At 41.4% G+C, this 26,605-nt stretch overlaps 2 protein-coding genes across 6 annotated transcripts in view; both read left to right on the forward strand.

The window, feature by feature from the left end:
• The window catches only part of MTM1 (myotubularin 1), a 54,401-nt gene extending 35,909 nt beyond the window's left edge, over positions 1 to 18,492 (forward strand). Inside the window, exons 9-15 of the mRNA XM_054039815.1 lie at positions 166 to 354; positions 6,664 to 6,849; positions 8,218 to 8,424; positions 10,800 to 10,892; positions 12,657 to 12,770; positions 13,100 to 13,276; positions 16,079 to 18,492. Coding sequence (XP_053895790.1) covers positions 166 to 354; positions 6,664 to 6,849; positions 8,218 to 8,424; positions 10,800 to 10,892; positions 12,657 to 12,770; positions 13,100 to 13,276; positions 16,079 to 16,246 — 1,134 coding nt within the window. The 3' untranslated portion in view covers positions 16,247 to 18,492. The remainder of the gene's footprint in view (positions 1 to 165; positions 355 to 6,663; positions 6,850 to 8,217; positions 8,425 to 10,799; positions 10,893 to 12,656; positions 12,771 to 13,099; positions 13,277 to 16,078) is intronic.
• Positions 18,493 to 21,312: 2,820 nt separating this feature from the next.
• Positions 21,313 to 26,605, forward strand: part of MTMR1 (myotubularin related protein 1) — a 53,745-nt gene continuing 48,452 nt past the window's right edge. For 3 of the 5 annotated variants that reach the window (XM_054040910.1, XM_054040912.1, XM_054040911.1), the window contains exon 1: positions 21,320 to 21,557. In XM_054040910.1, coding sequence (XP_053896885.1) covers positions 21,430 to 21,557 — 128 coding nt within the window. In that variant the 5' untranslated portion in view covers positions 21,320 to 21,429. Of the gene's footprint in view, positions 21,558 to 26,605 lie in introns of all 5 variants that reach the window. The other 2 variants (XM_054040914.1, XM_054040913.1) reach the window with 2 other exon arrangements.

Consider the following 26,605-nt stretch of genomic DNA (forward strand, 5'->3'; position numbering starts at 1 on the left):
TAACTTAAGACAAAATATACACTTAACTTTTTAATTTCTTCCAGTTTAGCAAGGTCTAAATATTTTAACCTTCCCATTAACTGGTGGTAAAGAACATAACTTTGATGCTTTAACTTGTGATTCTCAGAGTATATTGCTTGCTAACATTTTATGGCATGTGATTAGGTGCTGTCATGGATTCATCCAGAGAACCAAGCTGTTGTTATGCGCTCCAGTCAGCCTCTTGTTGGTATGAGTGGGAAAAGAAATAAAGATGACGAAAGGTATCTTGATATTATCAGGGATGCTAATGGACAGATCTCAAAACTGACTATCTATGATGCAAGACCCAGTGTAAATGCAGTAGCTAACAAGGTAAGTACATGTTTTAACAATCCTGTTTTTGAAACTAAAAGCAATTGTGTCATAAGTTTGCTGTTTCTAACTGTAAAGAGGTTTTTAGAAAGTTGCTTTTAAAAAAAAAGATTTTAACTGTTGGTAGTTTAAAATAAAATGTCATCAAAGTACGAGTAGTACCACACTACACTACAGTCCTCACAGAAGTGGAGGAACTTGGAAACCTGTAGCAAATACGTATAATGTATTTGTTGGGCTGCTTCAGAGTTCTAAAAGTAGGATAAAAAATGAACTCTCCAAAATGTTTTTGCACTGCTGTAACTCAAAAACATAAAAAACATACAAAAAAGCTTTTGTAGGCCACTTGCTGGTAATATGGAATAGCTTATTAAAAAGGAAATATGGTTTTAATTTTTTCTCTGAAGTGTATGGAATGTACTTTATCACAGACAGTTTAGCTAGATTTCAATCTGATTGGTTGTGTTTTAAGGCTTTGGTTCAAATGGCTGCATTTTAGTCCACAAATAACATTTTATGCAGCACACTTAATTTTAGTGGGTGACCAAAACATTATCTCTTTGTTACAGCCATGTAATACTCTTGTGGCTTTCCTTGTGGAAAGAATGCCATTTCTTACAAAAGTGATTTAAATTTTTTGGACTTAATTCAAAGAAGGATTATGGCCAAATCTTAAACACACACATTTCTTTTATTGTAATTTTCCTGTACAACTTTTCAGCTTTTTCAGAAAAATATTCTAAATGTTTTGTCATCTGATTGTTCTTTTAAAACATATTTTGTTAGGTAGGAGTAATCAATCCTACTTATTGCTCCTGGGGGAATTCTGCACCAAAAAATTAAAAATTCTGTGCACAATATTTTAAAGTTCTGCAAAATTCTGCTTATTTTATTTGTCAAAATAACCCGATATAATCATGCCAGTTTCAATTATTTTGGTAATTTATTTCAAAATCTCCAGCAACAAGTATGTCTGTAACAATACAGACAACAAAAATCATTCAGGAAGTGTTTTTTGACAAATAGATTACTTACTAGGCATATTAATATATAACTTTGAGTAGGGTTACCATATTTCCACAATCAAAAAAGAGGACATGGGGGGAGTGGGAGTCCTGCCCCCTGACTGCCCCCCTCAGAACCCCAACCCCCCCGCTTCTTGTCCCCTGACTGCCCTGACCCTTATCCACTCGCATGGGTGGCAGGGTTGTAGAAATTTTGGTGGTGCCCAGAACGCGCCCCCCCCCCCACCTGCCTAAGGCTCTGGAAGGGGACTTGGGTGGGGAGAGGAGGTCTGGGGTGCAGGTCCTGGGCTGGGGATTAGGGTGCAGGCTCTGGGATAGAGTTTGGGTGCTGGGTGCAGGCTCCGGGCTGGGGCAGGGGGTGGGTGTGCAGGAGGGGGTGAGGGGTGCAAGCTCTGGGATGGAGTTTGGGGGTGGGAGGCGGTGCAAAGGGATGGGGTGCAGGCTTTGGGAGGCAGTTTGAGGGCAGGAGGGGGTGTGTGGGAAGGGGGAGGGGGTTTGGGAGGGAGTTTGGGGATAGGAGGGGATGCAGGGGTGAGGGATGTGGGTCTGAGGATGAGGGGTTCATGATGCAGGAGAGGGCTCAGGGCTGGGGCAGAGGATTAAGGTGTGGGGGGATGAGGGCTGGGGCTGAGGGGTTTGGGGCGTTGGAGAGGCTCAGGGCTAGGGTGGAAGGGCAGGGTAAGGGCAGCCTGTCTTCCCATTAGTGGATGGGGGACGCTAGGACCTGGGGGCAGCAGACAGCAGTCGCTGCCGGCTCTGGCAGTACAAGCAGGCAAGGGAGAGGCAGGAGCCCCACTGGGTGGGGGGGAGGGACGCGCGGAAGGGGGGTGGCAGGTGGAGGCCGGGGACCCATCCAACACTCCCCTCCACCCCCGGATTCTCCTTACCATTCTGGCTCCACGTGTAGGCAAAACACGCTGTCTGGTGGGTTGGTTTGTGTGTTACACAGGGCTGCAGACGAGGGGGCGGGGAGCAGGGGAGGGCTCTGGCTGCTGGAGGCTAATGGGAGCGGCTCAGTCGGTCCAGCTGCCCAATCAGCAACCGCACTCTGCATGGAAGGGAGGGAGGGAGGCGAGAGAGGAAAAAAAAACCCGGACATTTTAACCTTGTTACCAATTCCTCCCGGACGGCTATTTAGAGACGCAAAAGCTGGACATGTCCGGGGAAATACGGACGGATGGTAACCCTAACTTTGGGTAATAATTAATTTTAACTACAATACAGAAGCATATTTCCAGCACACCTCAGAAGCAGTGCAAAGGCTTGGGGGAGTCAGGGTAATGGAGGCGCTGAGGGAGAGGGAAGTAATTGCTGGGAAGGAGCCTGGGACTGAACCTGCAGTGTTGTGGGGTGTGGGTGGGAGAAATATGGAACAGTTTCAGGGCGGTTGGGGAGAGATTTTTAGGGTGTTGGGAAGCCTTACCCATGCAGACTCTGGCTGACCCATAGCCTTTCCCATTCAGTCAGGTACATTTTCCCCTGTACCATGTGTCCCTGCACCCCCACTCAACCACCCCTCCTCTGTGTATCCCTGCACCCCTCACCCTGTTCCCCTGCATCCTCACACCCCAACCCCTGCCCCAGCCTTTCTTCTCCTCCTCCACAGCCCTTCTGAATACAATACAAGCTAGATGGAGCTACTACAAGGTGGGTGCATAACTGGTTGGAAAACTGTTCCCAGAGAGTAGTTTTCAGTGGCTCACAGTCAAGCTGGAAGGGCATATCAAGTGGGATCTCGCAGGGATCAGTTCTGGTCCGGTTCTGCTCAATATCTTCATCAATTATTTAGATAATGGCATAGAGCAGTGGTTCCCCAACTTGTTCCGCCGCTTGTGCAGGGAAAGCCCCTGGCCGGACCGATTTGTTTACCTCCCAGTGGCCGTGGTTGCCTGCTCCAGGCCAATGGGAGCTGCTGGAAGCGTCACAGGCCAAAGGACATGCTGGCTGCTGGCATAGAGAATACACAAAGTTTCTGGTCGATACCAAGCTGGGGGAGGTTGCAAGTGCTTTGGAGGATAGGATTAAAATTCAAAATTATCTGGACAAACTATAGAAATGTTCTGAGGGGTAAATAGGATGAAAATCAATAAGGACAAATTCAAAATACTCCGCTTAGGATAGAACAATCAGTTGCACACATACAAACTGGGAAAAGACTGCCTATGAAGGAGTACTGCGTAAAGGGACCTGGGTCTCATAGTGGATCACAAGCTAAATATGAGTCAACGGTGTAATACTGTTTTAAAAAAAAGCAAACATGATTATGAGATGTCTTAGCAGGAGTGTTATAAGCAAGATAAAAAGTAATTTTTTCTGCTCTACTCCATGCTGATTAGGCCTTAACTGGAGTATTGTGTCTGGTTCTGGGTGCCACATTTCAGGAAAGATGTGGACAATTGGAGAAAGTCCAGAGAAGAGCAACAAAAATGATTAATGGTCTAGAAAACATGACCTATGAGGAAAGATTGAAAAAATTGGGTTTGTTTAGACTGGAGAAGAGAAGACTGTGGGGGGACACAACAGGTTTTTGAGTGCATAAAAGGTTGTTACAAGGAGGAGGAAGAAAAATTGTTCTCTTTAACATCTGAGGATAAGACAAGAAGCAATGGGCTTAAATTACAACAAGGATGGTTTAGGTTGGCAGTAGGAAAAATTTCCTGTCAGGGTGGTTAAGCGCTAGAATAAATTGCCTAAGGAGGTTGTGGAATCTCCATCATTGGGGATTTTTAAGAGCAGGTTAGACAAACACCTGTCAGGGGTGGTCTAAGGTAATACTTAGTCCTGCCTTGAGTGCAGGGAACTGGACTTGACCTCTCAAGCTCCCTTCCAGTCCTTTGATTCTATGAATCCCAGTCTGTGTAACCCCCCAGCATCTCCATGTGCCACCCTCTGTCTGTCTCCCCCCAACTCCCCATAACCCGTGCCTCCTCACCTGGCACCGTGGGCGGGGCACTGTGAGGAACGCACCCTCTTCTCCCTATCGGCTGCAGACTGCTATGCCTAGTGAGCTGGCTGCCCTTTGTTCTGGTACCACACCAGCCCCTGGTGGGCGAAAGGCGTAACTGCCGCGCCTTTCCGGCAGAATGTATTTTCTGTTGTGAAAAAAAAAATCTACAGGGACATGAATTCTGTGCATGCGCAGTGGTGCAGAATTCCCCCTTGAGTAAAAGTATTTTCAATCTTCTAAGCTGTAGAAGCAGTGGAAGGGTGCATTTGCTGGGTCTGAGGAACATTGACCTATACAGTGCAAAGGGTTGGCCTGTAGAGTAAAAGAAGCTGCAAAATGGAGAGTTCTGGATTTGCCTTGGATAACTTTTATGTACAAGATTTTGAGCTTATTCCCTGGGCTTTGTATGTCATTTTTCATCCACACCCAAAGACCACACAGCCAGTAGGAATTACTGAAGCCCTAGAGCTAAAGTAACAATCGTTCCTTACTCCAGGAATGGATAAAGCCTAATAAAAGGGACTAAAATTTATATAAACACCTCTCATTTTAGGGGCAGGATGGCAGCTCTGACCCATTGAGAAAGCACCACCCTGTGGCAGTGGTAGTGGACTATCCATGTACTCGTTCCTCACTATAGTTTAGAGGGTTGGGTTGAATTTTTACTGTCTGTGGGAAACGTGATTTCAGACAGCTTGGAAAGCCTAGTCTCTTAGCATGACTTGTAGGGGGAGTGTATTTTTGTCCTTCCTCACACCCTCAAATACCAAGCGGGAATCAGCCTCTGCAGCTGCATTGCCGTGGAACTTGTGGAACTTCTGAGAGAGCAGCTATAGCAGTGACTTTTTAGTAAGAATCTTAAAATGTGTTCTGCAAGGCATATCAAATCTGTAGAAACAGAAACTTTGCTCATAGAAAACTCACTTAAAGTAAAGCTCATGGTGATGAATCCTTGAATTCTGTCAAAATGATTGGTCAAGCTATAGAGCAGGGGTGGCCAAACTGGCTCGTGAGCTTCATGTCGCTATTTTACTGTGGCTTGCAAGCCCCCCATGCCACCCCCCCTCTCCACCTACCAGACTGGGAGCTCACGACCACTGCCTTGCAGTGGAGTGATGGGGTAGGGGCTTCTGTCCAGTGGGGAGGGGGCTGTAGGAGCTTCAGCTCTGCGGGACGCACCTGCCGGGGCTCAGGGCTTCAGCAGACATGTGGCTGAAGCCCGAGCCCCGGCTCCGGACAGATGTGCCCTGGCTCTCAAACTTCTGAAGATTGTCGTATGCGGCTCAGAGGGCCAGTAAGTTTGGCCCCCCCTGCTACAGAGAATTTTATTATTTAAACTTTATTAATTCTAGGAGCAAATAAACAGGACACTGAAATATAGCAAGCTTTGAGACTCTTGGTGCTAATATGGGTAAACCTGTGCTTGCATTAATTAAAGTTTGTAATATGGAAAAAGGGAAAAACTGTCCGTTCCTCTTGATTAAACTCCTGTGTAGTTAATATAGAAATGTGGTGAATAAATAATTGCTCATTTCATTTCTGCCATTGATCAGCCAGTGTACTAAGAATAATCAGAAGATTGAAATATTGCTGCTTTGTGGAATGTACTTACATTTTAATTTTTATCTTCTAGTCCATCTGAACGCTACTTATTTTAAATCCGTTTCCACCATACTTAAATCATAAATTTGTTTAGCTAGTAGAAATAATATGCAGGAATTAAAACAAACAAACCAACATGGTTAGACAGCAGGATATCTTAATAAAAATTACCTTTTTTTTTTTTTTAAGGTAGTTGGTGTCTGGTCAAGGGAAGGCTATTTACCACCATTACGTATGTGTGTGTGTGTGTGTGTGTGTGTGTGAAAATATACATACATACATACATACAGTAAGTGAGTAAGTCAGTCCAGGGGCATACCCATTTGTCCTCAAAGCAGCCTGGATCCTATCTGAGATAGTGCTTGTTCCATTTTTGCTTGTCTGGCTAGTTTAATCCAGTCCATGGATTCTGGGACCCAACTCCACAAAATTTAGCTCTTTTAGCCAACATTATTATAACTGTTTTGTTTCACTTCTTAATTTTGGCACTTATGAAAACAGAGAACCTGAATATCATCACTGTTTAGGAACTGGAAAACCAAATCAAGGCTGAAACAATTGTCTTGTTTTGATATATAGTTGGGCTATATAGGTGGACTTCCTCATAAATAATTGACTTGGTAATGTGGTAGGGTGTCCTAAAGAAAGTTTAATCCCTTCCATCTTTAATAAAGTATTTCAGCAGAGTTTAAATGACAACTAAAAGTATATTTCAAATCTATTTTTGTTTTTTAGGCCACTGGGGGAGGATACGAAGGCGATGATGCATATCCCAATGCAGAACTCTTCTTCCTAGATATTCATAATATTCATGTCATGAGGGAATCTTTAAAGAAGTTGAAGGACATTGTTTATCCTAATGTAGAAGAATCTCACTGGCTATCTAGTTTGGAGTCAACTCACTGGTTAGAACATATCAAGGTGAGTTTCTAGCACAAAATAATATTCTATAGGGATTGGATTTTCACTTATCTTACATGCCTTTTATTTTACAAAAAAAACCCAAACAAACCTACGTTAATTTGCTTTGTAATTTGTGTGATTACTGAAGAATCTTAGTTATTGCTCTTCTGGAATTGGGTGACCTTGAAAATGTCTTACTGTTTTGCTTGTTGGAAACTGTACAAAGAGTTGGCTGCTAGGGTAGGACTTCTGCAAATATCAGACTTGTTCTCTTTATTACAGATGCTATTTTCCAAAAGAATTCTTTTAAATAAGAGGCAGCATTTATCTACTCTACACAAAGTGGGTTACCTTTTGATTAGTCAGGCTGTAAAATTATTCAGGTATAGATGTGTTAATATCCAATAGCTCTGTCTAGATTGTACTAGTCTTAAGAATATATTATGGTAATATCCCTATTTATCAACAGTAAGAGACATTTATCATTTTAAATATTGACATACCTTGCTTTTGGGGGGAGAAAAGATAGTTAATAATTGAGTGTTCAAGACAGTGTTAAGATTAAGATTAAATTAATAAATGAGTGTAAAATAAAGGTTCTTGAGTTGCAATAACACATGAACACAGAAAATTAAACTATTTTACAGCATGTTTAAGTAAACTGCAAGTTACAAAACGTACAAGTTTTAGTTTAGTAATGTTTGTTTATTACATGAATTTTTGAACTTCATTTTCTTTGCAAACAAGCTGTGTTGCTCCACTTTGTAATTGAAATAAAATATTTTAAAGTATGCATTAATGGTCATAAAAATGTTTTTAGCAGTATATTTTGTCAGTTGGCTTTTTGGCTTGTATCCCTAACATTTCTGCATTTTTATAATGTATGTCCTGCTGTAATAACTACTGTTTACTTAGGATTTCCATTTTAAGTGAATGGTTGCAAAAATAAACACGAGAAAAGGATATAAAACAGGCTTTATTTTTAGCAATAGCATCTGTCTCGAATCTTTAACTCAAAAGGAACTAAATGGAATGTGTAATTTTTAACACAGGTACTTCTTGTGGTAATCCTATTTTTAAAAAGCTTTTATGTTTCTCAGTATGGTAAAGACACCATTTTCTATCCCATTTTTGAGAAGTTGCTGTGAGATGAGGAGTTGGTTCTCTTTTTCTTAGTAAACCCTATCTTGTAGAGTTTGGGTCGTCATTTTTTTTATAGTAGAAATTGCAAATTGCTTGCTGAACTCCCAGAAAAATCTGATCAATTTAAGTTACATACAGGTGTTCTTCCCCAAGTCTTAATTAAAACTGTAAGAAATCAATCGTTTTTGCTGGAATGATAACACTAACCTTCTGAATTGTCTGATATCCATACCTTGTTGTCAGCTTGTCTTGACAGGAGCTATTCAAGTGGCAGACAAGGTGTCTTCAGGGAAGAGCTCAGTGTTGGTACACTGTAGTGATGGTTGGGACCGAACAGCACAATTAACTTCTCTAGCCATGTTGATGTTAGACAGCTACTACAGAACAATTGTGGGTTTTGAAGTTCTGGTACAAAAGGAGTGGATAAGCTTTGGACACAAATTTGCATCGGTAAGAATTAGAGAAAATTATTGAAAGGAACTGTTTTAACATTTTTTATGTACATTGTAAATTCTAAAACAAGGAAGATTTTTAGATGATTGTATTGAAACTTGCATGCTATGAAAGTTCTAATAAATGTGTTCAACTTTTCAGTTGATCAGCATGTCAAGTTTTGATCTGCTCTTTACTCTGTCTAAAGTGATGAAGAAAAATAAATTTGAGCAGAATGATCAGTCTTGCCTAGACTTGAAGCTAGTCCATAGCATTTATTTCATTTTTGTAAAATTCATTTTCTTTGTCTTCCCTTTTTGCATCCTGCTGGAAATGCAGCACAGCTAATGTTATGGTGCCATTTAGCAGGCATCAGTAAGGAGGCTAGTGAAAGCTTTCCATATGCCTCCAGGAAGGAGCAAAGAATACTGGAAACATGGAACATAAATTCCGCTTTCTCACTCCAGCAATTTTTCTTGGCTTTTCTCTGACTGATCATAATGAGACACACAGATGGAAGAATCTGGACAACCTTTTCTAGGTGATGTGCTGAGAGAGAGTTCCACCTTCTTCCAGCATGTCCTAGAATTTGTTAAAACAGGTTTCAACATAGGACTTAAGTATTGCTATGCCATAACACCAAGTCCAGCTCTCTCCTTCTACAGTCTTTTGAGGTGAGAGGGAATCCCTAAGGCTCCAACTCTATACTTACAAACTTTTCAAGGGCTTTTCTCACATGAGGCTCATCTTCAGAGCCATTCTCTCTCAGTAAGACCTGTCTTTTATCTTCCCAAGTTTGTGTCATTGTCTCTTTAAGCCCTTATGTGTTGCACCTCATGATTTAATCAGAATTGGGCTTTTAGTTGTCCTTTCCCCAGCTTGTAGTTTTGAAGAACTAAGCTCCTTCGTTATTAATCTTTGCTACCAATACCTTCCATTTCTTTTCAGACAAATTGATAGTTTTTCATTTGCCTCAGGAGTACTTTTCCAGAGTGATCATATACCTCCACATGGTTTTCTCCAACTTTTACCTAAACTCTTCCTCTCCTTTCAAACAGACATACTACTCTCAGACTGTAAAGGGACGAGCTATCCAGCTTGTAGTTGCACAGGACTGATATTCAAAAAGCCAGACTGTTTTCATGGTCCAGTGCAAGGATTGCCAACCTCTAAGGCCACCATTAGTGGCTGGCTGAAATCCTGTATTGACAGCAGGGTAAACCCCCTTTTCTCACAGTGAAAAGATGCTTTGCCAGGGTCTTTTTCTGCTACTTAAGCAGAGAGAGAGAGGAGGCCACTTCCTCTGATATCTGCAGGGCCCCTACCTACTCTTCACTTCACATCACACCTTCATCAGTCCCTACAAAGTGGACCTAACTTTCCCCTCAAAGGCAGACTTTCAGGTAAACCCATCCTCTTATTGGGGATACTGCTGGCTTCTGCTAGCTGTTTTCACATCCTGCTGGCACCACATACTCTGTTACCAAAGTTACCTTGTGCATGAAGTTACATTCTTTAGAATCTCTTATCGGCAAGGCTAGAGGTATGCTGTAGATGTTTTAGTTCATCAGTTGTAGTAAAACAGTAGCACAAGTGAATTGTCTTTTTTGAGGGATCATCTGACAGTGGACCAACATTGCTTCAGCTTAGAACTTTAGAAAGTTAGAAAAAAATATACTGCTAGATTTTGGGAAAGGAAGATTCTTGAATATGACAAACTATACAACAGCTGCTACTTATCTCTCTGAGAGAACATGAAGGGGAAGGACAAAGGAGCATAAACTTGATTTCCATCTCTGAGGAAATGTTTTCTTTTTAAATGGAGATATTCTATCTCCTAGAACTTGTTGGTAGAAATTGATTTCATACATTTACAGCATGTTCAAAAGAAACTTGGGACTTGAAACAGCAACAGTAGCATGAATTTAGCGTAAATGATTGAGCTGGGTAAGTATGTCGTATTGTTTCAAACTTAAATGAAGATAAAAAACTAGTGCAAGTAGATGGAGTTCTTGCCACCTGAGTCATGTTTTGCATAGTGCTTTATGTACAGGATTACGGGTGCTGAAGATGCCCTTGCTTTGGAGGGTTGATTTCAATGCTGAATCTTGCAACCCTTAATCAAGAAACTCCCATTGATTCCAGCAGAAGTTATTTGCACTTCAGAATCTTTCAAATCTTTAAGTGTTCTGAAATGTTAATATGTAAAATTATATCGCTAAAGTCAGAAGGGTGGACAATAGAGTATTAACCACCTCATTGTAATATGTAGATCAAATGTGTTTTTCATGCGTCTTTTGGCATTTATGAAGCATATCTCACACCAAAATAGACATAAGATATACACCAAAACCAGTTGTGAGTAATGTCGAACTTGCTTTGTTTCATTTCAGAGAATAGGCCATGGTGATAAAAACCATGCTGATGCTGATAGATCACCTATCTTTCTCCAGTTCGTTGATTGTGTGTGGCAAATGTCTAAGCAGGTAAGCTCTAGCCATATCCAAAAGATGGTGTTATCCAGCAAATAACAATATTTTAAAATTATCCTTGAATTAAGAGTCTGAATACTTCCAAAAAAAAAAAAAAAAAGCTTCTCCTCCCAAAAAACCACAACAAAAACAAACAAACCACCTCTGTATACATAAGTTTGCTACTCTGACCAGGTAGTAGAAAGTAGCATATTTACTTACCTTTTTTGTATGTGTGTTAACCCTCTCCTCCCTCCCAAGCTGGAAGTCTCACTATTTCTGAGTAGAAAATATGCTGGCTTTATGTCCAGTCCTTTTGCTCATTAACCAATATTTCATATCTAAAGGACTGTACTATGACATAACTTAAATAGATGCTTTTATGAATATTTGTAATAGCGTAATACTGTTACATTAATTCTAGTTCCTGTAATTATATGCATTATGGTTAATTTTGTTTTTATTTCATCATTCCAAAAACTGTTCCTGGAAACGCAATTCCCTCATGTAAGGACAAAACAACTTTAAATCTTTGAGTATCAAACTAGGTCTATCAAACTGCTATAGGTTATTTCACAGTCCCATCCCGCGTTTTCAGAGAACTGAGATTTTCTCCTTCCCCCATTTTTTAATCCTATTCTAAAACCTTGCCCTGAAGATAGTGTGACATTGCTCCTGTCCTTCCTATTGAAGCTTGAAAAGAATGCTTGGGGCAGTTTTACCTCATGAGCTAACAAACTGTTCGTATTAAGTAACAAAACTATGCATATTATCTTTATAGTATACCTAGCCCATGTAGGTCCAAAAATGAGAGTCAAGAACTGAAAATCAAATATTGTTTCCCCTATGTGTCAGCGCAAAGCAGGGTCACTAGGCCTATGACTGTTGTATTACTAGTTTAAATGTAATAATTTTGGTTGTCTAATCTTGATGTAGTTCAGTTAGCAATCTTTCATGGTATCGTTACTGAAGAACTGTATTTCACTGACTTTGAAGAATTGTGTTTCTGCCAGAGAGCTAATTATTCATAAAAGTTTAGCTAACATTGTGGAGACAGAACTTTTGCCTTAAATTTCTGTTGAATCTTATCTTGTGGATCGCAGTCTTCCAGCTATACCCTTTCACAGCTTACTCTGTTTATAGAAACTTATTGTCTCCACTTGAGATACCTCAAGAAATGTACAAGTTCCCTTAGTGTAATAATACTGTGCAGCCAACTAAGTACTTCCGTTTCCTTTTGCCCACTATAAGCCCCACCTTGCATTTTGTTTGGATAAACAAATCCTTTTCCAATATTAAGCTAAATCTGTCACAGAAAAGTAAACAGCTTTCTGCTTAATTGCAGTGGCCCCATACCGTTATCAACACCCAATTCCTGCATGTAGTTTAGTCTTAATCATTTTGAGACAAAAGTGAAAAAGTTCCTGATTAACAAGGAAACCAGCCTCTTGTTAGGCAAGATGAGACTTCATCCATCTTTGGAATGGCAGAACCAGCTTTATATCTCTGATCTTAGAAACTGTAAAGCACCATTGTTGGTCTGACAGGACATGTGCTAAAGTATTCATTAAGAATGTAGGAGTGTTGACATCTTACCTGTTGTCTGAGCATTTAATCCAACATGTTTGTAGTTGTTTTGTGGCAGGAAACCTAGTTTTTAGGTAAACTTAATAACAGGTTTCCTAAATGACTTCTTTTAAACTAGCTGTTCAATCAGACTGATTCTAAGTGTACGCGCACACAGAAACAAATCTCTAACAATAACTTTTTTGTGCCTAGTTTCCAACAGCTTTTGAATTCAATGAACAATTCTTGATTACAATTCTGGACCATTTGTATAGCTGCCGATTTGGTACTTTCTTGTACAACTGTGAATCTGTTAGAGAAAAAGAGGTAGGTAAAACTGATGATTGTTTGATTGTGGCAGGAGGCATATATGATCTTAATTTAAAAAAAAAATAAGTTGTGTATAGTCAATGTAGCAAAAATGGCATTGTTATTGGAACAGTTGCAAGACAACAAGCTTGTTTTCGTGTATCTAAATGACAATATTCAGACTTCAGGGTACTTCGTGAGTTTGTCACTGCTTGTGATTATACATGTGATACTTTTAGTTAGAAAAGAACCATGCTATATGAAAAGTATAACTGGAGTTACCAGAGTGCGTGCACTCTTATACTTTACAAATACTCGAAATCTTTACCATTTCATTTTCTTTGCAGAAAGTGACTGAGAGAACATTGTCATTGTGGTCACTGATCAATAGTGAAAAAGCAAAGTACACCAATCCTTTTTATAATAAAGAACTGAATCGAGCACTCTATCCTGTAGCCAGTATGCGTCACTTGGAACTTTGGGTCAATTATTACATTAGATGGAATCCAAGGATTCGGCAGCAAGTAAGTCAGCTTCTCTACAGTTTAATTATGACTTGTACTGTTCTTTTGACACTATACAGAATATAATTTATGCTCTCTGTTTAGTCATTTCAACTAATGTCTGTCAGGAAGCGTGACCTTTTTTTGAGGAAAGAGAATCTGAAGTTGCTGGATTTTTTTTTTTTTTCCCTTGTTGTATGTTTAAGCCCCATCTTCACTAGGAAATTGACTCTCTGTTGATGTGTTCCCCTGAACCAGTACTGCATTTTAACTGCTAGTGTAAATGGGACAAGATACGTTTCAACATCATTACAAAAAGCACAGTTGAGGCTTCTGTGCAAGCAATGGATCCGTTTCCTAGTGCGATATTCCTTTAGAGTTAGGCATAGTGTTTGACAGCTTTGCTATTTTCCTGCTGATTCTCTAGATAATAACTGAATCCAACAGCTTCTATGGTTGGTTCATACTCTCTACCTGTTGTATCTCACCTGCTGCTTAATGTTAGAGAAATAGATTACATGTGAGGGGAGTAAAGCAATTAATTTATTTATCCCTAAAGGTATGTGGCATTTTATTTGGTCCTGCAGGGACCCGGAATTTGTTGCTGAAACTGTTCCTCTGATGGATCACTTCTGAAATTATAGGGAGATATCTGAAAAACAGCAGCAACCCCTTGACACTTGTGGAACTGGGCATAATTGAAGGCTGTGTGTCTGTTTGTCACATGCAGTATCTCTTTTCTACTTAATTTATCGTTTCCTCCCTACAGACAGAAATTGTTTGAAGTTTTATGGAATTGTGCTCAAAAGGGAAATGCTTATCACCCCACCTCCTGTTAAAGAACTGCTATTTATATGAATAGCTTTTTTTTTCTTGAAGCTCAAGAAATTTCATAAAACAGATGTCCAGAATTTCATTAGAGAATTTACTAATAGAAAATGTTCTTGCTTTTTTGGAGGAACTCAGAAAACTTAGGTACAAAGGTTTTATTTAACACCGCCTCCCCTCCTTAAAAAAACAAACAAACCAATAAATATTTTTAATTATAAGGATGCTAATATATTATTGGTCTAGCTTGATGATTTAGTAGCACTTCCAAGCCAAGACACTGTGATTTTAAATCTGGACTTAGCTTTTCAATTCCTGGGTTGTGAAGAGCTAGGTGTGCTCATGATGTCTGTGAGGCCTTGCCTATAATACCGCAGTAAGTCGACCTAAGTTATGCTACTTCACTTATGTGAATAATATAACTGGAGTCGATGTAGCTTAGGTCGATGCAACCATGGTGACTACACCATGTTGTGTTGACGGGAGACACTCTCCTGTCGACTTCACTTACTTTTCTTGGAGTGGTGGATTACCGGAGTCAACTGGAGAGTGCTCTCCCATCAATTTAGCGGGTCTTTACTAGATCCGCTAAATTGACACTGTCAGGGTTCCCTCCCCACTCTGAACTCTTGGGTACGTGGGGACCCGCGTGAAAGACCCCCCTAAGCTTATATTCTACCAGCTTAGGTTAAAAACTTCCCCAAGGCACAAATTATTTTCCTTGTCCTTGGATGGTATTGCTGCCACCACCAAGTGATTTAAACAAAAATTCAGGGACGGGTCACTTGGAATCCCTATTCCCCCAAAATATCCCCCCCAAGCCCCTTTATCCCCTTTCCTGGGAGACTTGAGAATAACATACCAACTAATTGTCTTTAATGTAAGTACAGACCAGACCCTTTATCTTTAGAACACTAAAATCAATCAGGTTCTTAAAAGAAGAACTTTATTATAAAGAAAAAAAAGTCAAAGAATCACACCTGCAAAATCAGGATGTAAGGTAACTTTACAGGGTAATAAAAAGATTTAAAACACAGAGGACTCCCCTCTGGACTCATATTCACAGTTACAAAAACAGGAATAAAACTATCTCAGCATAGGGAAAATTCACAAGCTAAAACAAAACTTAACACATTTCCTTGCCTTATTTACACTTTTTGTAATTTTAGATGGATCATTTCAGGTATGTTTTCAGGAGATGTTGAACAAAGAGAGAGAGCACAAACAAAACCACCTCCCTCTCTCCCCACCCCCAGATTGGAAAGTATCTTTCCTTATTGGTCCTTCTGGCCAGGTGCCAAACAGGTTATTTGAGCTTCTTAACCCTTTACAGGTAAAGCAATTCAGTACAGCTGCCAAGGAGGGATTTTATGCAACTCTTTCCTTTATATTTATGACAGACACCCACTGCATCGATTGCGGCAGCGCCAATCTAAGGGCTTATCTACACTTACTGGTAGATCAGCGCTGCTGCAATAGACCCACTAAATTGATGGGGGAATGCTCTCTGGTTGACTCCAGTAATCCACCACTCCAAGAAGAGTAAGGGAACTAGACGGGAAAGCGTCTCCTGTCAACGCAGCGCGGTGTAGACACCGCGGTACATTGACCTAAACTACATCGACTCCAGTTACGTTATTCACATAATTGGAATAGCGTAACTTAGGTCGACTTACCGCGATAGTATAAACAAGGCCTGAGAATGGGGAAGAGGGAACAAACTAACCTCTCATCATTCAGCAGCAAGCTTTTCTGACTGATATTGAAGTAGCATGAACTGGCTTTGTACAAAGCTGGATATAAATCTCTTGTTGTGAGGAAAGGAGAACCAATATGGGGAAAACCCTTTTGAGAAGGTTTTACTGTTTGGGACGCTGGAGAGTGCAAATGTTGGGTGCTGTCGAATTGTTAGGTGGAGTTGGAACAATCTCATGCTGAGGAAACATGGTCAAAATAACATTGTAAAAGTGACCTTTGTTGGATTTTTTTTTCTAGCAGCCAAATCCCGTGGAGCAGCGTTACATGGAGCTCCTAGCATTGCGTGATGACTACATGAGAAGACTTGAAGAACTACAGATCACAAATAATTCTAAGATTTCCAATTCATCAACCTCATCAGCATCTCCCTCACAAATGATGTCCCATGTGCAAACTCATTTTTGAAGGAAAAAATGTTTGATTCTTTATCTGAACATTGTAACCATAAGTGGTGCTTATTGTAGATCTATAGTACAAAAAGGAATATTTTAATGCCTTATATTGGACCTCTTCCTAACATGACATTTTTTAGAGTGTCTCCATAGTTGGAAGACTTGAAAGAGCAGTCTCTTCAGTTCATTTGTGCCTTTCAGAATCTGTGGACAGGAAACCTTATACAACATAGGAAGCTTATATGGGATGCTTTAGAAGTGTATTTTGTAAAAGTTTGATACAATTAGAAATATGATTTGATTTTTTTCATTAGTATGCATTAATTTATTGCATCGTTAGGTCCTGATCCTGCAAAGACATAACCATGGGCTCAATCTTATGCACTGTGAATAGTGCCATTGACTTCAGTGCGGCTTTTCAAAGTGTATAAATGTAAGGATGCGCGTAAGTCTTTGTAGCCTTAGGGGTCTTAGACTTTTTGAGGCAAAAATGAGAGTTGTATTATCTTCTTGAGCTTTCAAAAGCAAAGTGCTCAGAAATAGATTTTTTTTCTAGTAAACTGAAAACTACTCCAGTTTTTGTTTAAAATAATTCCAAATCTGAGGACTTTAGGTGACAAGAAACTTGTAATTAACAATTCAACTTGCTCAGTATGTATCCGAAAACAAGATAACTGTATAGAAAGGCTAACTTTTATATTGTAGATGAAGATTTTAGAATAAATGGATGAGGATTGTGGTAGCTTTGGGGAAAATAAGTTGCAAACTCCCTTTTTTTTTTTTTTTTGTTAGCTGTGGAACACTACATATATTTTTGATTCTCGGTTCTGTCAGCAAGATTTTCTGGATTTTTGCTTTCATTAATTTGCCAAAAATAAAGAACGGTTCTCAAGAAGACATATATAAATCTAAAAAATAGGATCCACGAAGACATTGCTTAAATGTCCAATAGTAGCAATAAGCTTAGCGTTTATATGTTTTCTAAAATGAAACATGCCAATTCAGAGCAGCTTTTAAACCAAAATAGTTTAAAATTCTTCAGATTATGAGCAATGAGTTGTGAACCTCTTAAATGTGTAGCTAGAGCATTTAATCTATTCCTTTAACAAATTTATTCTTTATCAGTATTTAAAGGGATTTCAGTATATAAAATTTGCAGATAATAGATTGTGCATTGACTGAATCTTTCAACGAACTTGGTTTGAAGTTCATTTCAGAGGCTTCTATTGTTACATTTATAATTTGCTCCTTTCAGGTATTTTTTCATTAGAGTTGCAAGCACTTAAGGCAGCACAAACCTTGCTACTTGATATTTTAATTCATATTTGCATATACTTGGAAGTTTTAATGATTTTTCAGGCAATTGAGTACATTTTGCAATATAGGATTTGTAAAGGACTGTTCATAGATAATATAGTTATTTTAAAGGGAATGTTTGACACTTGAGGCTTCTACCTTTGTAAATTATTGTACATGTAAGTTTGATCTACAAAATGTAACTGCAAAATACAATAGGATATGTATAAATTGTTTGTAAGTATATAAAATATAGTTTATTAGAAATTCTCCAGTTTTTGTAAAGTGTAAATATTTGGGTACAAAAGCTAAATTTAAAGCATAGAGTTCCATAAAAATCAGATAGTTTAGAGAACATTGGAATATTTTAGAAATAGTATTTTGCATAGAAATAAAAAGCACCTCTTAATTTGATACAGTAAATATTATGCTAAGAAAAATTGCACTATTTTTTCAGGGAAATTCAGAATACTGCTTGTATTGTGTGTGTTGTAAGGACATATGGCTTACCTCCACTTATATTTGTCCTCTCAATTTTACTCTCCCCTGAATCTGTCTTATATATTATTCAACATATGTATCTGGAGCAGCAGGTTTGAGTTCCTCTCCCCCCAAAATCTTAGCACGTTAAAATAAATTGGGCGCAGTGCATCTAATGAACAACGAAGCTCAAATTCATCTTGGCTACTTATCCCTATGGCAGAGTATAACTTAACAACTTAAAAACTATGCAGATTCTGATGTAATTGCCTTCTATTTGTACATGGTTTATAAAAAACTAGTTTTTTATTACAGTTTTTGAGAATTGAAGTAGTTGGATCAAACACCCCTGTAGAATCTTTTTCAGCAGTGTGCAGGAGGAGTTAAGAAAATCTAGTTTTTACTTTATAAACACTAAATGATAAACCTATTGTTTGGGAAAGTTTAATGCAATGAAAAGGATTAAATGCACTTGTTCCATTACATATATACAATTCATTTATATTGCCAATACAGTTGATACTGCATTTTTTATGTAGCTAGAGCTGAAATTCATTCTTTGGAAACCTCTAACTTAGCTATGTGTTCACTTGGATTCTTTGTCAAGACAATGATTTAGAATAAAACCCTTGTTTTTAATTCTATTAAAATAGTAATTTTAAATACGAAAAAGAACCTTTCTAATTCTTTAAGCTTCTATTTGTTCTAGGATGCTAACCTTTTAAACTTAACGTGGCTATGGATATAGGTGTGAAAACTGTGATCATTATTAATACACAGCTTTTTCTGTTCGTTTTAAGCTGCTTATTTAGGTCCCGATCCTGCAGTTCAATGCATGCTGGTGAACACTGAGGCTCCACATGAGGACACAGCAGTGGATTGTAGAATTGGGCCTTACACAGCAGTTAGCTCAATTGTGTTTGACCAAGGTAGTTATATGAAAATTGCCAAACTCTTAGTTTAGGGAGGGTGAACGAGGAGAGAATTTTTAGGCATTTTTAAGAGCAATGTTGGGCAGTCTTTTATTGTGCTATGTTTCTGCACTATACCATGGTGCCGAAATGACTGCAGTAAATCTTCATTGTGACAAATCCCCCAATACTTCTCCCCCAAAAAAATTATTCTGCTTTTTCTTTTATATCAGACAGGGCTTAGATGTAAAAGATGAACAAGCTGCACATACCTACAATGCATCACTACTGTGATTACCAGTGCCAGCTTCAAAATGTTGGTTTATTTCTTCTGTTCCTACTTGCATACTATCTCAAAGGCTTGGAATGACCACTCAGTTGTGTTACATCAAGCACCATCTTCTCCTTATTCAAAACTCTTCTGAAAATTCACTTTTTTCTCTTGTTGCACATTCTCTCCACCCCAACATCACAATACTGGTACACTGATCATAAACTAACTCCCTCATTGCTGTCTTCTCTGAACCTGTCTTTTAGACTGTTAACTCCTTTTGTTTGTACAGCACTGAGGACACTGGCATTGCTCAGCAAAACACTGATATTTATAAATGACTAGAGTTCTGAAAATGTAGCGTTTTTAGCTGCTTTGTAAATGGCGCAAAGTTCTTACAGTTCAAACTTATCAGATGTGGTAACACTGTAATTCTTCATAATTGAGTGACTTGTGAAAGAGCATAAAATCCAGCTGCATGTTTATGAGTAAAAGAAAAAATGTCAGTATAAAAACCCAGACCTCAACATCTGATTAAAACTATCTTGTTAGAGGGATTTTTTTTATACTTTACTCAAATACTGGAATGCTTTTCAATCGGTTTGGCTACCAAATCAATTTATTTCACATGATTGATTGGCATCATAGAACTAGCATATTTGCTAATTACTAAAGATGCTATTGTTTAAACAAGTGTGCTCCTTAAAAATCTATTATAAGCCTTGTTCTTTATTTGCATTTGGCAGGCTACTTGGAACAAATGTTATGCAGTCAGACTTTTTAACCAGATTCCTTAGAGTTCTTGGTAAATGAAATCTACCACTGCCATTAGTAAAAATCTTTGATATCAACCCTATTTCCTCTTTACAGGAAGAGCTTGCTGCTCCAGTATCTTCTTGATTGATAATGAAAGCTATGCCACTAGTTACAGACCAGGATGTCAATATACTCTCTATACTCTCCCCCCTTTCAAAACTGGCCATGTTATCAAAAGGATCAAAGTAAAAAATCTGTCTTATTTAGATTCAGTCATCCAGCAGTAACACACTCTTCAAACTTCCCCTAGCTAAAACTCACTGAAATTTTGGACATAGGCTATATTTGACATTTTAAAAAAAATTAAACCTGTTGAATCACTTGAATTAGTAGGTTAGTACCATAACTAAACAACCCTTTTATTAAAGTGAGATAAACGAGATCTTCCAAGCTGTATTTCCTCTTTAATGTAATCTCTACATTAATGAAGGAAATGCTAAACCACTTCCAGTTGTGTATGCCTGTCACTGGCCCAAGGGCAGTGCCCCTTTCGTTGCTGGACCTGCTCATTTTGTTCTACCACCTGCTCAGTGGAAGAGGGGCTTGGAGTGCCTTATGTGGGTGAAGGAGGGATAGCAACAGTACCTGGAGCTTCCCTACTCCGCTAGGTGTAGTGTTCTCTGTAACCCTTTTTCCCCCTCTTTACTTCTGATGTGCTAGTCTACACTGCATGCTAACCCTGGGCACTAACGCAGCTTGGAGCTTAACCCCCTCTTCCTTCTACACACAAATCAGCGTGATTGCCATCAGGATGCAGGGACCCTGGAAGGAGGTGTGGGTCAGCACCCCAGTGCCGCTGTGACTAGCCCTCTCCTTTTGCATGTGTGACTGCAGAGCTGACTCCTAAGGGCTGCATAGGGCAGCAGGGAGGCATTAAAACTAGGGTGACCAAACAGCCAAGTATGAAAAAGGGGGATAGGGTGTGGGGGGAAATAGGCGGCTATATAAGAAAAAGCCCCCCCCCCCCAATCGGGACAGTCCCTATAAAAGCGGGACATCTGAGAGCCCCAGCTCCCTCGGCGTTACAAGGCAAAGGGCGAGGGGGCTTAGTGTACAGAGGGAAGCTCTGGGAGCTGGGGCCTTGGAGGGCAGGGTCCCTTTACAGCCCCCCCCCCCTGCCCTGGGGTGGCGGGAGCTCTGCCCCGGCCCCTCGCCATGACAGACACAGGAACGTCTCCCGCGCGGTGTGAGGGGGCGAGCGGCGGGGCCAGCTCCCGGCCGGGGCAGGGGGGCGGGGGGCCGCACCACCAGGGCCTGCCCTGCCCCGCTCCGCTCCCAGCTCAGGGGCCCTGCCGGGCCGCCCGCTCCCCGCCCTCTCGGCGCCGCGGAGGCCTGTGGGTAAGCGCCGCCGCCAGGTGACAGTTCCTGCCGCCGCCTGGGCCGGGCCGGGCCGGGCTGGCTGAGTGAGGCCCGGCCGGAAAGATGGAGCGGGCGCTGGGGCCGGCTCTGGAGGGCGGCGGGGTAGCCCGCAGATCCGTGCGGCCGGCAGGGCTGGGGGGCGCCGCCCCCGCCGCGGGCTCCCGGCAGCCCAGCGCGGAGACCTTGGACAGGTGAGCAGCCCCCTGCCCGCGGGGCCCCGACAGGCGTCGCTCTCCGCCCCGCTCTCCCTGGCTGGCGCTGCGGGGCACGTCCCCCCCAGCCCGGCCCAGCCGCCGGGGCTCGCCCCGCTTAGCGGGCTCCGTGTCCCCCGGGCACTAGTGGGGGAGCCCCACCCGTCCGCGGGGCCGCGATCTGCCCCGGGGTGGGGACCCGCCGGCGGCGGCACTAACGCGGGGGACGGCGTAGGCCAGCGCCCCATTCACCAGCCGGGCCCCGCGCCTTCGTCAGCAGCCCCCTGCTCCGTGTCTCCGGCCATGGCCGCTCGTCCCAGGCTGATGCCAGCTCCTGGTGTCAGCTTGTTCACCTCCGTGGGCTGAACATCGCTGGGAGGAACATCCAGGGCCGCCCTCTCTTGCTGTATGGATAGCCAAGGGGGGGGGGGGGGGGATAGTTGAAAGAAAATTCACTTCCCTGTGACTTATTGCAAAAAGGGTGAGACTGTTGTTTTACACCAGCGGTGCCCTCCTAGCTTAAGATGCAGCTCAGCACAGCAGGATATTGACATAAATCTGGAGATGGGCATTGTCCCCTCACAAACAAATGGAAAACAATCCAGTTTGAGTGATGTACTTGATAGCTTAAAAATAGGGGGACATTTTACCTAACTTACCTTAGAGAAGTGGTATCTGAGAGAGCTTTTCAAAGCTTCTAATACATATGTATGTTACATCAACAAAAACAAATCTAATAGGCACAAACTGATGGGCAATATTATGGGGGATACGGGAGCAGCTGGAATCAAGTAAAAAGTACACCAAACCAGTAATAGCGTTGGTCCTCATATTAGCTTTAGACAATGGTGTCGGGTAGTCTCTCCCTTTTTTTTCTCCTTCAACCCTGACACACACTTAATGGGCTTGGAATTATAGGAAAGAATGATTTCTGAATAATATAGGATGTCCCTTGAGATCAAACTACTTTGTGAATAGCATGATGTTGAGAGTGAAAAACTAGCAATATTTATTTATATACAGGAAGTGAGGAGTCACTTTCAGTCTTGTTTACAGACACTTACACATTTCTGCCCAATGCCCTTTTGTACCTTTCCGGCTTGTACCTTTCCAAAAGAGAAAAGAGAACTTTCTTGCAAGTTCAGTAACAAGTTTTTTAGCTGTTAGAATTATCGGATCATGTGAGGAGAGTATCTTTTCTGTGGTTAAGATGGAAATTTGGAATTTAGATACTTCAAGAGTTGGTTATTTTAAAAATATTTTACCTATAGTGTTCAAAATAATTGTGTTTAGAAATGGGAAGAGAATAGTATTCCTTTGGTACCAGCTAGGCTGGGGAAAAGGCATGCTATGCATATGTGAGGAACAGTACCATGGTACCAATAGCGAACCTTGCAGCTCCTGGCACTGAGGAAAGACTTTTGTGTGCAGCTGCTGCAACATCAAAGCAAGCCTCGCCTGTGCATGTAGTGGGTCTCCTCCCTCCTGTGATATTGACATTCATCATTGCTGTGATTCATAAGAACGGCCATAGCGGGTCAGACCAATGGTCTGTCTAGCCCAGTATCCTGTCCTCCAGTAATGGCCAATGCTAGGTGCTTGAGAGGGAATGAACATAACAGGTAATCATCAAGTGATCCATCCCTTGCCGCCCATTCCCAGCTTTTGGCAAATAGACTAGGGACACTTCAGAGCATCCCAGGTTTTGCATCCCTGCCCATCCTGGCTAATAGCCATTGATGGATCTTATCTGATTCTTTTTTCAACCCTCTTATAGTTTTGGCCTTCACAACATCCTCTGGCAAAGAGTTCTATAGGTTGACTGTGCGAAGAAATACTTCCTTTTGTTTTTTTTTTAAAGGTGCTGTCTATTAATTTAATTTGGTGACCCCTAGTTCTTGTGTTATGAGGAGTAAATAATACTTCCTTATTTACTTTTTCCACACCAGTCATGATTTTATAGACCTCTATCATATCCCCCCTTAGTCGTCTCTTTTCCAAGCTGAAAAGTCCCAGTCTTATTAATCTCTCCTCAGATGGAAGCTGTTCTATACCCATAATAATTTTTGTTGCTCTTTTCTGTACCTTTTCCAATTCCAATAGATCTTTACAGGCCCTGATCTTGATGAATACTGAGTGTCTGCAACCCGTTGACATTTACAGGAATTTTTTTTAATATAGCACCTATTGCATGGTATCTAAGTGCTCTACAAAATTAAGCCTCGATTCTGTAATGGGTGCTGTGCTGGCAAACTTTATTGCAGGATCAGGGTCTTAGGGAGTACAAAAACTCAGAACAGCAGCAAAAAATCCCTTACTCCATTTTTCTGAGGCAGAAGAATGTGTGTAGGAGTTTCTTAAGAGTATTGCTTTTGGGGAAGTCACTGACACATTACTTATTACCATAGCTACTGCACACCACAGACCATGCATGACAACGATAATGATGTCCCCACTCCCCTTCTCTTCTGTACACACCCCTTTGATGAACTACCGTCTCCTAAAATCATTAGTTGCAGATATTGGTTGTAGTGGGGAGTTGTGCTGGGCGTAGATCAGTGGTCTCCAACCTTTTTACGCACAAGATCACTTTTTTAATTTAAGGGCGAACCAGGATCTGCCCCGCCCCTTACTCAAGGCCCCGCCCCACTCACTCTTCTCCACCCTCACTCACTTTCACTGGGCGGGGGTTGGGGTGTGGGCTCTGGGCTGGGGCCGAGGGGTTTGGAGTGTGGGAGGGGGCTCTGGGCTGAGCCTGGGGCAGGGGGTTGGGGTGCAAGCTCTGGAAGGGAGTTTGGGTGCAGGAGGGGGCTCTGGGCTGGGGCAAAATGTTGGGGTGCAGGAGAGGGGCTGACTCCAGGAGGGGGCTGGGGCAGAGGGTTCAGGGTGCAGGAAGGGGTACGGGGAGCTGGTTCCTGGAGGGGGCTGGGGTGCAGGAGGAGTGCGGGCTCCCGCTGGGCGGCACTTACCTGGGGTGGCTCCCAGGCAGTGGTGCAGCAAGGTTAAGGCAGGCTCCCTGCCTGTCCTAGCCCTGCACCGCTCCTGGAAGTGACCAGCATGCCCCTGCGGCCCATGGAGGGGGGTGCACATGGCTCCGCACGTTGCCCCTCCCTGCAGGCACCATCCTTTCAGCTCCCATTGGCTACAGTTCCCTGTTCCCAGCCAATAGGAGCTGTGGGGGTGGTGCTTGCAGGCAGGAGCAGCGCGCAGAGACCCTCTGCCGCTCCTCCCCCTGGGGCTACAGGGGCATGTTGGTCGCTTCCGGGAGCAGCACGGGGCCAGGGCAGACAGGGAGCCTGTCTTAGCCCCTCTGTGCTGCCGGACTTTTAGCATCCAGAGATCACGATTGACTGTCAGAGGCTCATTAAATTTAGTAACGGGGATGATGGAAGGTTGGGATTCTCTGGGGGATCGGGAAGGGCAGGGTTATGGTTGTGGTTTGTGTTCCACAGTAGCTGTAATGATAGGGTGTGTCCCCCTGTTGGTGAAGGAGAAGATGGTATGTGCTCTTAGGTGGCATAACTTTTCACTTCCTTGGTTTTGTGGATTTGAGTCAGGTATGTGGTGAAGTGGTTAACATTAATTACTTCACATTTTTATAGATTAATTTCCTTTTTTTATGATTAAGTGTGGGTTTGTTTCTGTGCAGAGTTGGAGAGGGGGACCTGGGCAGTGGGTATATATGCACCTGCTGATGAAGATGAGATACACCAGCAGCTGGTGCATGTGAATCATTATGTTCTAAAAACTGTATGTAAAAGCCTTCTCTGTTGTGAACAGAAGCTGCACATAAACCCTAATGCCAGCCGTTGCATATAAAAGTCTTTTGTCATATGTGTCAGGAGCTGCACATAGTTTATGCATTGGCAGCTGCTTGTGCACAATAATCACCTACAATCCATTTTAACACAATCCTCCCACACTTCTCACACAATCTACTCAGAATACACCTTCCTACCAAATTTTGTGAAGATACGCATGACATCCTGGGTCCATTAAAATCAGTAGTAGTTTTGCCAGGTTTTTCCCCAGAATGTTTAGATAGCAACTGATTGATAAATAGACTGCTAAAAAAATCCAGTAAGAGTCAAATTTCAGACGCTTCCTGTAAAAACAAAACAAACAAAAAGAGATACCACCCAAATTATATAGTTTTTAGGCCCTTTGAGTTTTCTGACTCTGAAATTTCACACCAAAAAGCCACCCACTTTTAGGAGAAAAAATGGGTTTATGCCCCATTTTAAGAGCACAACTCTAACTATGATTTTCCTAACAGAGCGCCTTTGTAATGTTACATGAACCACTGTGGAAATGAAACCACTGAGTTTTAATTTTCACGAATATGTGTTTTCCACTTCTATTTTTCCTTTTCAGATGTGTCAACCATTAAGCTATATGTGGTATAGTTGCATACAGTTTAAGCTGACCACCTTAGCCTACACTAGAAAAGTTGCACTAAGTATATCAGTGCTGGTTAGGGGTGTGTGGATTTTTGTTTTTTTAAGCAATACAGTTATACCAGTATAAAGATGCTTTATACTGGTGTAGCTTTATTTCACTTCCTGAATTGAATAATTTATACTGGTGTAAGCACTTTTATGCTGGCATAACTGCATCCATAGATACTAAATTTTTCTTTTGCTGCTTCAACTGGACTTGTATATTTAAAGTGGCAAAACTTTCTGGTGTGGCAATCCCTAATCAAAACCCAAATTATTTTCATAATTAACAAAATGGGGAAATACAAACAGAAGTGTGTGCTTAGAGAAATGCTTAGAAACGTGGGAGTCAGGGCAAAAGTAAAAGATGCCTGAAAACCAGAGACTATCATGAAGAGAAACACACCAGAAATTTCATGGAATAAGGAGAGGGCCAGTAAGTGAGATCAAAGAGACGGATGAGCAAAAGAGAGAGAAATACTATCATTAACTGGACTTGTAGCTAAAAATTCATACACTTTCTCTGTTCCCCAAAATGTGGGTAGAGTTCTCTGCAAAAGATGCAAATGAAACTAAAATCCAGTTCAAGACTAACTATGGTAAAAGAGA

The sequence above is a fragment of the Malaclemys terrapin genome, chromosome 9 (genome assembly GCF_027887155.1).
Source record: "Malaclemys terrapin pileata isolate rMalTer1 chromosome 9, rMalTer1.hap1, whole genome shotgun sequence".
NCBI classification, from domain to species: Eukaryota; Metazoa; Chordata; order Testudines; family Emydidae; genus Malaclemys; species Malaclemys terrapin.